The sequence below is a fragment of the Geospiza fortis genome, unplaced genomic scaffold, assembly GCF_000277835.1.
Source record: "Geospiza fortis unplaced genomic scaffold, GeoFor_1.0 scaffold685, whole genome shotgun sequence".
Lineage (NCBI taxonomy): Eukaryota > Metazoa > Chordata > Aves > Passeriformes > Thraupidae > Geospiza > Geospiza fortis.
The window spans coordinates 177,261-187,049 of NW_005054662.1; the positions used below are offsets into that span (position 1 = coordinate 177,261).

The following is a 9,789-nucleotide window of genomic DNA, read 5'->3' on the forward strand; positions in this document are numbered from 1 at the left end:
CCTGCTCCCTGTGGATCCCCGGGCGATTCCCGCCCGCTCCGTGCCGATTTCTCTGGAATTCCCAGTTTTCTCCAGAATTCCCAGATTTCTCTGGAATTACTGGTTTTCTCTGGAGATCCTGGATTTCTCTGGAACTCCCAGATCTCTCTGGCGTTCCCAGATTTCTCCAGAATTCGCAGATTTCTCCGCATTCCCAGTTTGGTTTTTTCCTGCGTTCTGGGTTTTCTCCGGAATTTCTGGATCTCTCTGCATTCCCATTTTTCTCAGAATTCCTGTTTTTCTCAGAATTCCCAGGTTCCTCAGCATTCCCAGATCTCTCAGCATTCCCAGATGTCTCAGAATTCCCATTTTTCTCAGAATTCCCAGATCTCTCAGAATTCCCGGGTTCCTCAGCATTCCCAGGTCCCTCAGCATTCCCAGATCTCTCAGCATTCCCAGATGTCTCAGAATTCCCAGTTTTCTCAGAATTCCCAGGTCCCTCAGCATTCCCAGGTTCCTCAGCATTCCCAGATCTCTCAGCATTCCCAGATGTCTCAGAATTCCCGTTTTTCTCAGCATTCCCGGGTCCCTCAGCATTCCCGGGTTCCTCAGCATTCCCAGGTCCCTCAGCATTCCCAGATCTCTCAGCATTCCCAGATGTCTCAGAATTCCCAGTTTTCTCAGAATTCCCAGGTCCCTCAGCATTCCCAGGTTTCTCAGCATTCCCAGATCTCTCAGCATTCCCAGATCTCTCAGAATTCCCGTTTTTCTCAGCATTCCCGGGTCCCTCAGCATTCCCGGGTTCCTCAGCATTCCCAGGTCCCTCAGCATTCCCATTTTTCTCAGCATTCCCAGGTCCCTCAGCATTCCCAGATCTCTCAGCATTCCCAGATGTCTCAGCATTCCCAGATTTCTCAGAATTCCCGTTTTTCTCAGCATTCCCAGGTCCCTCAGCATTCCCAGATCTCTCAGCATTCCCGCTTTTCCCGGCGCTGCCGGGGCCAGCGGGGGTTTCGCACCATGAAGCTCTGTTTTGTTTTCAGCATTCTTCCATGCTGGGCAGTGTTTTTGGGGACTCCTATTATGAGCAGCAGATGACAGCTAGGCAGGCTAATGCCCTCTCCCACCAGGTGAGCAAATTCATCTCGGGCCTCCTCGGCCCCTCCCACCTCAAATTAACCCCAATTAACGCCTGGTTAATTTACGTCAAGTCCCGTTTTGTCCACGTAGAGTTTTCCTGCTTTTTGTTCGTTTCTTGTTTTGTTTGGTTTCCCTCCCTTTTCTCCCCTCTCGCTCTTTGTCCTCCCCATCCCACGCAGGTGTTCTGCCAAAAAAATGGGAGATCAGTTAAAAATGTAATAATGATGCATTTAGAATGGGAGATCCATTAAAAATATGTAATATAATATAATAATGATGCTTTTAGAATGGGAGATCCATTAAAAATATGATGCTTTTGAAATGGGAGATCAGTTAAAATATATATAATAATCAAGCTTTTAAAATGGGATATCAGTTAGAAAAATATATAATAATGAGGCTTTTAAAATTGGAGACAATTAACAAAAATATAATAATGAAGCTTTTAAAATGGGAGATCAGTTAGAAAAATATATAATAATGAGGCTTTTAAAATGGGAGATCAATTAAATTATATGTAATAATGAAGCTTTTAAAATGGGAGACCAATTAAAAAAAATATATAATAATGAGGCTTATAAATGGGAGATTAATAAAAAAATATATATAATAATGAAGCTTTTAAAATGGGATATCAGTTAGAAAAATATATAATAATCAAGCTTTTAAAATTGGAGATAATTAACAAAAATATAATAATGAAGCTTTTAAAATGGGAGATCAATTCAAAAAATATATAATAATCAAGCTTTTAGAATGGGAAATCAAAAATACATAAGATAATAATGAGGCTTTTAGAATGGGAGATCCATTAAAAATATATAATAATCAAGCTTTTAGAATGGGAGATCAATTAAAAATATATACAATAATGAGGCTTTGAAAATGGGAGATCAATCAGAAAAATATGTAATAATCAAGCTTTTAAAATTGGCGATCAATTAAAAATATAGAATAATAATGAAGCTGTTAAAGATTCAAATAATGCCAGGCAGCTTTGAAAAGGGAAAATAGTGAAACAAAAATGTTCCAAGCAGTGAAAATCAGCTTGGAAAAAGGAATTCTGCTGGGCAGAGACCTCAGGGCGAGCCTGAATTCCCTTTATTCCCCTCTCAGTCCTCCAGCAGAGCATGGATGGATTGAATGATTGAATTTAATTCTGGATTAAATTAATTAAATTATTAAATACTTAAACCTGGGGTGTGTCCTGGAGGGAATTCTGCTGGGCAGGGACCTCAGGGTGAGCCTGAGCAATCCTCCAGCAGAGCATGGATGGATTGAATTAATTAAATTATGGAATACTTAAACTGGGGTGTGTCCTGGAGGGAATTCTGCTGGGCAGGGACCTCAGGGTGAGCCTGAATTCCCTTTTTTTCCCTTCCCACCCTCCCTTTTCTTCTGTCCCCCCTCCCCAGTTTGGTTTGTGCCTCCCTCTCCCGAATTGGGCAGGGACTGTCCCGTGCAGCTCAGGGCCCAGAGCCCCATTTGGAGCAAGGGGAGATGAATTTGTTTGCCTGTCTGTGTCGTCCTGGAGCCGTGTCCTTGTCCCCCTGTCCCCGCCGGGCTGGCAGTTAACCCTTGGTGTGTCCCCCTGCAGCTGGAGCAGTTCAACATGATCGAGAACGCCATCAGCTCCAACAGCCTGTACAGCCCCTGCTCCACGCTCAACTACTCGCAGGCTGCCATGATGGGACTGACGGGCAGCCACGGCAGCCTGCAGGACTCGCAGCAGCTCAACTACTCCAGCCACAGCAACATCCCCAGCATCATCCTGACAGGTAAATCCCACCTGGGAGCAGCCCTGCCATGGGCTCTGTGGGGTTTTATCCTCACATTTTAGGGAGGAGTGATGGAGCTGACTCTGTGTGAAATGGGAGCCTCCTCCAGCCCTTAGAGGTTTATTTCACACCCAAATAGCTCAGCTACCTTACAAAGCCACAGCAACATCCCCAGCATCATCCTGACAGGTAAATCCCACCTGGGAGCAGCCCTGCCATGGGCTCTGTGGGGTTTTATCCTCACATTTTAGGGAGGAGTGATGGAGCTGACTCTGTGTGAAATGGGAGCCTCCTCCAGCCAGCTCTCATCAGCTCTTAGAGGTTTATTTCACACCCAAATAGCTCAGCTTCTTTACAAGGCATAAAAAGCAGCCCTGGCAACATCCCCAACACCATCCTGACAGGTAAATCCCACCTGGGAGCAGCCCTGCCGTGGGCTCTGTGCTGTTTTGTCCTCACATTGTAGGGAGGAATGATGGATCTGACTCTCTGTGAAATGGGAGCCTCCTCCAGCCAGCTCTCATCAGCTCTTAGAGGTTTATTTCACACCCAAAATAGCTCAGCTACCTTTCAAGGCATAAAATCAACAAAATAGCTTCTGTTGCAGTATTAGAAACAAAAAGATTTTAATAAAAGGCAAAAGAACAAACTCTTTACAGGGTCCCTGCAAATACTGAGCAGCTCTTCAGGGGATGCCCCAACCCTGCCAGAGCTCCAGGAGTGTTTGGGCAGTGCTCAGGGGCAGGCTGGGGTTTTGGGGTGTCTGTGCAGGGCCTGTGCTGGATCCGTGATCCCGGGGAGTCCCTCCCAGCTCAGGATAGTTCATCATTCCGTGGTGCCAGCCTGGGGCTTTCTCCTGGGGATTGTTGCTGTTGAGGGCTTTGTTTCACCTGGGCTGTGGTGCCAGTGCAGTGGGGCTGCTGACAGAGAGAGAAACAGGTAACTTCATCCTAGGGAAGTTGTGAGAACGCTCAGAGAAAGAGTTAAAACAATTCCTTACCTTAATCTCTGCCCCTGGCGTTTGTGAACATGTGGAATGTTTGTATGTGCTGTTTATGGAAAGATATTTACAAAAAGGTATTGTTCCTACTTAGCCACAGGTGAAGGACCAATCAGGTTCTGAGTGAACGGTCCCGTCTTTAAATATGTAAAGTTCCTAATAAATCTTTAGGAACTTTAGGGAACTTTTCCCTTTTTTTTTTTAAATTTTAAAGACTCATGTCTTCTGAGCATTAGAGCCAATGTCTCCTTCCTTCAGCCATTCCTAACTCGAGTCCAGGTGTGTGTCCCAGTGCTCACCTGCACACAGGTAGAGCACCTAGAGCACCAGTTTTCCTGTGGATTTATCCTCCTGAATTCCCTGGATCCTGTGCTAGAGTGAGGAAAAGCTGTGGGAGCCAAGCTCCTTCCCTGCTCAGCCCCAGCTGGCCAGCAGAGGGTTGGAGTGTCACATATGGTGGCCAATCTGGTCACAGTGGGATTTTGGAAACAATCCCAGCCCAGGGATCCTGTGGCTGCAGCCAGGGATTGCTGGTGGGAATGGTGGAATTGAGGTTATTCCTCCTAAAGCCGAGGGAGAGAAAAGGCTCCAGTCACACCAAACACGAATGTTGGGTTGTGTTTGGTGGCTTGGAGATGCTGTGAGGAATCTGAAATCTGAAGGAGGGTGGGTGTTCCTCAGCTGAGAGCTCCGTAACCATTTCCAGGGTTTTGGGAGCTGTTTCCTGACTTCCACGCTGGTGTTTGACCCCTGTGTGTTTCATCCCCTGCAGTGACAGGAGAATCCCCCCCCAGCTTATCAAAAGAACTGACCAGCTCCTTGGCAGGAGTGGGGGACGTCAGCTTCGACACGGATTCCCAGTTCCCTCTGGATGAACTCAAAATTGACCCTTTGACCCTGGATGGACTTCACATGCTCAACGACCCCGACATGGTCCTCACCGACCCCGCCACAGAGGACACGTTCCGCATGGACCGGCTGTGACCCGGGGAGCCACCGCCACGGGGGCTTCATCCCACCCCAGAGCCACCATCCCGGGGGGCTTTATCCATCCTGGGGGCTGCATCCCACCCCGGGGGCTCCATCCCAGCCCGAGGGTCCATCCTGGAGGCTCCATCCCACCCTGGGGGCTCCATCCCATCCTGGAGACTCCATCCCACCCCAGGGGCTCCATCCCACCCCCGGGCTGCCCCCCAGCCCAGGGTCCATCCTGGAGGGAGCAGCTCTCCGTGTCCCTGTCCCATGGGTCCCCCAGCTTGTTGTTCTGAGCTTGCCGCGCTGCCCAGCCCGTCCCAGCCGTGTCCCCCCGAGCCGCTCGTTGCCGTCCAGCAGTCAGGATTGTCCGGTTTGTCCCGGTGGTTTATCCTGGTTTGTCCCGGTGGTTTATCCCGGTTTATCCCATGGTTTATCCCGGTTTGTCCCGGTGGTTTATCCCGGTTTATCCCATGGTTTATCCTGGTTTATCCCATGGTTTATCCCGGTTTATCCCGTGGTTTATCCCGGTTTGTCCTGGTGGTTTTCCCGGTTTGTCCCGGTGGTTTATCCCGGTTGATCCCGTGGTTTATCCCGGTTTGTCCCGGTGGTTTATCCCGGTTTGCCATGGGTTTTCCTGTGCAGAGCCCCCCTGCCCCGGCTGGGCGCTGTCCCTGTGCAGCACAGAGGGGCTTTGGGCTGCAGGGCTGGAGGGGCCCTGTCCCCCTGGCCAAGCCCCGCGGTGCCACCGTCCCCGGGGCTCTGCTGGTGACACTGCCGTCCCGCAGGTGCCCTGCTTGTCCCCACGTGTGTCCCCACCCTCTCGTCCCCCCCTCCTGCCCCAGCAATCCCGGCCAAGCGCAGCCGCTGCCGGCCGCCAGGCCCACAAATCCACTTTAAACACTATTTTTTCCAAGCTTTTTATGGTTTTGTTTTTGTTTTTGTTTTTTTTTGTTTTTAAATATATATGTAATATATATCTGTTTCTATATATGGCTACATATATAGAGAGCATTTCTGAGCACACATGAAAGTTCTATAATTCATTACTTGATTAGACAGAGGATCAGAACATCTTAAAGCAGCTAAAAAAATAGAGACTAACCTGCATAATCCTAATTTTTACTTTGTGAGAGATTCCTGGGCAACAGGAAGGGCATTTCCATAGCAATGCCAGGCTCGTAGAATCATGATTTTTTAAATTTTTTATTCGTATTCATTACTTATTCTGTTACTTATTTATGATTTTTTTTGGTTGTTGTTGTTGTCATTTCTTTTTTTTTTTATTTTATTTAAATATTTGGATATTAGGAAAGTAGCTCAACTACATACAGCCAATGGAAGCACTCTACATAATATTTGTACAGTACTTTTTTTTTTTTGTGGGTTTATTCCAAAAATATATTATATATATTATATATGTAGGTATTTTTAAACTAACTGGAATTTTAAACAGATGTTAAGCAGGAATAAGGAAGCTTAGATATTCTCCTTTGGAATAGGCAAAATAGGGTGGTTGGAACTTAAAAATTCCTTCATTCACCCGGGGGAAAAAAAAAATCTCTTGCTCCACAATGACCAGGATTAAATCCTCCAAAATTCTGTTTAATTAAATGGAGAATTGATTATTTCTGATGGTCCTTGTGAATATTTTGTGCTGCAAATTAAAAAAAAAAAAAAATCCCATCCAGATTCCCCAGGGTCAGAATTGGGGATTTCACTCTGGCTGGAGGGAAGGTGATTCCCACATTTCTGGGAACGAATGGAATTAAAGGGCACTTCTGGAACATCCTCGTTCCGCTGCTGGGGAAAGGCAGGAATTCATCAGAAATTAACAGGATTTGGAGTCATTAACTCATTAACTCATTAACTGGCCCCGAGGGTGAGCTGCTGCTGGAGAGGGAGGCGCCTCCAGCCTGGCTGGGAGCAGCCCCATGGGTTCCATCCCTAAAATCCCCAGTTCCCACCAGCTGGGCTCTGTTCACCCCTCCCGCCCCCCTGGATCTTCTCTCTGCCTCCAGCCCAAGGAATTCCCAACCCCAAAGCTTCTTCTCTTTGGGAACGGCCTGGGCTGCTCTTAACGAGTTCCCCCGCAATTAATGAGAGTCCCCGTGCAATTAACGAACTCCTCTCCGCTCTCCTGAGTTCTCCTAATGAGTTATCCAAGTTTCTGTGTGCTTCCAGAAATCCTGGGCCGCCCTGCTGAGGTTCCTGCCCGCTCTGCTGAGCAGCAGCAGGGTCAGGATCTCCCCAGCCCTGGGCGTCCCTTCACCTTCTGTGCCATTTGTTGACCATTTGCACTAAAAACGTGGAATTTTTTTCTTGGCTTCCCTGTGTCTTTTTTATTTCTTTGTTGTTTTGTTTTGTTTTGTTTTAATTTCATCCTTCTCCACGCTCTCCAGAGGTTTCCCTGCATCTCTCGGGAATGCTTTGGGATTTTTTGGCAGGGTTTGAGCTCGGTAGGACACGTCCACTCCCGGTGGCTGCTCCTTTCAGATCCCTCACGCTTTTCCAGTGTAAGGAGGAGGTAAAAGGCAGCTCAGACAGGAGGAAACCAGGAGGAATTTGGGCTCAGAGCCCCTTGCTGAAGTTGCAGTGAGAGCTTTGTGCAGCTCCATGTGGGAATTGTGTTTGTCCCCTGCTGGAGTGGCTCCGTGCTTGTGCAGTCCGTGTGTGTGCTGTGTTTGTAACACCAGAGTCGCTGCAGGGGAGGCACCAGCAGGAGCTGGGGTTCAGTCCAGCAGTCCTGTCCGTGCTGTTTTTAACCCCAAAGTCACCGCAGGGGAGGCAGCAGCAGGAGCTGGGGTTCCTCACGCGAGGGAGGCTCGGGCAGGCAACTGCAGCTCCAGCTCCTGCCCGGTTTTTTAAACTCCGTGTGTAAATAAGAGCTCTTTGTTTCTTAGACTTGTAAGTAGACCTTGAAAATCGCCTTAATTTCAAACTAACACACCTTGGATGCAACTGTCACACTTAGGGAGCCTCCAGCCAGGAGAAACCCGGGTTTGATCCCTGGGGAGAGGGAAGGAGCAGGGGTGGGAGTGCCGGCTGCGGCAGGATGGGCTCCAGCTGCGGCCGGGGAGAAGCTGCCTCTCATCGGACCCTGTGAGATCCGGGGGTTCCAGCAGCTCCCGCCTTTCCCTTCCCCCAGGGGAACCTTTCTTGTGGGAGCTGCCCCAGAGGATTCCCCCTTTCTCACTCCTTCAAATTCCACTTTTTGTGGCATCAGGCTGATCTGGAAGCAAACCCAGAGAGAAGCGTGGAGCGGATCCCGAGTGTTCCCAGGACAAATAATCTGCTTTCGTTCCAAATGTAACAGCCCTGTGCTCATTCCAGTGTCTGGGGCTCCCTCCCCACGGGTGGGAGCAGAAAAGGGAAAACCATCGCTTAGTAAAAAACAAACAAAATCCAGGAGGAAATGGTGTTAATTGCTATAATTGCTGAGTTTGATTGCAGTGGTGGTGCAGCACACTGGTGTCTCCAGGGGTGACTGTCCCACCCTCCCTCCTGACCCCCCCTCCCTCCGTGTTTTTCTATCTCCATAAGGAATTACCCCCCAATTCCCAAGCTAGACTGTTGCATTTGCCAATACAATGGGGAAGAGCAGGAATAAACCCTCGGTGCATCCAAAACTGTGATTATTTTCCCAGCAGCCAGCCCAGCCCTGGCGCTGGGGGGCTGGGGGAGGCTCCTTTCCCTGTACATAGACCCCGTTCCCCTCTGGGCATGCGTGACCCGGCGCGGCTCCCACGGCTTCTGCATGGCAGGGAGCGCTTGGCAGCCCCCCCTGTGCCCCCCGACACGGCCCGGGCTGGCCTCTGCCCCCCTGGGCCGATTTCTCATTTGCCAGAGGGGAAAACCTCTCCAGGAACGGCCGGAACCGCCCCGGGCCCGCGCGCGTCCCGCGGCCGCCGGGGAGCGCCCGGGGATTTATTTGGTGAATTCGTTCTTAGGAGAGCTCATGGGTGAACCTTCAGCTCAGAGGGAGGTTGGGTGGGATGGTCCTGGAGGTCCTTTCCAGCACTGATCTGGTTGTTCCTTCCCAACCTTGATTGCAGAATTCTTTTCCAACCTTAATTTGGTTTTTCTTCTCCCGCCTTGATTTGGTCGTTCTTTTCCAACCCTAATCTGGTGATTCTTTTCCAAACTTGAGTCAGGTTCTTTTCCAGCCTTAATTCGGTGATTCCTTTCCAACCCTGATGCAGTGGCTCTGTCCCAACCTCAGTTCCGTGATTCCAAGAGCAAAAGCTGCCCTGAGTTTATCTAAAAGCAGTTTACCTGCATTTCCCTCAAAAACAAACCCTTGGACCCAAAACCTCGAATTTCTGCCAAAACAACAATTAAGGCTTGAGCTTAATTTCCTAAATTCGGAAAGACCCTGGAAACCCCCTCTGGACAGGAAGGAAGCAGGAAGGCCCCTCCTCCCCCCGCAGATCCCGACCTTGGCTGTTTTTTTCGGGAGAAACCCCAAAACCAGCGCGTTTATTCCTCGGAGCAACGGCCCCCCCGTCACTGTGATGGCAATGTGAAAGCGCAGGTAGCCTTTGTTACGTGTGTCTGTCCTTTTTAAAAAACAACCAGGAAAAAGGGAAAAAAAAAAAAAAACAAAAAAAACCTCCCTCCCTCTTAGAATTAAACTTTGTAGTGTTCCTGTTCTTTGTATTTTGAGTTGCATCTTATTTATACGGCGCAGTGTAGGCATGGATTGCATGTCGGTTTTCTATGCGGGCACCACGACATTCTGACTGTGTATTATAAATCATTTTTACCTTTTTAAACAGGGAAAAAAATAACCAACAAAACAAAAAAAAAACAACAACACAACAGAATCATTGTGTGGAATTTCTATACTGCAAAGCCAAACACTACATGGAGTCCTCTCTTGGTTTGTGTTATTTATTTTCCGAGGCGGTTGGGGCGGGC

General features: G+C 48.7%; 1 protein-coding gene across 1 annotated transcript in view; it reads left to right on the plus strand.

Moving 5' to 3' along the window:
- Positions 1-9,679, plus strand: part of CRTC1 (CREB regulated transcription coactivator 1) — a 48,054-nt gene extending 38,375 nt beyond the window's left edge. Inside the window, exons 11-13 of the mRNA XM_031064986.1 lie at positions 1,023-1,109; positions 2,717-2,897; positions 4,670-9,679. Coding sequence (XP_030920846.1) covers positions 1,023-1,109; positions 2,717-2,897; positions 4,670-4,881 — 480 coding nt within the window. The 3' untranslated portion in view covers positions 4,882-9,679. The remainder of the gene's footprint in view (positions 1-1,022; positions 1,110-2,716; positions 2,898-4,669) is intronic.
- The last annotated feature ends 110 nt before the right edge of the window (positions 9,680-9,789 follow it).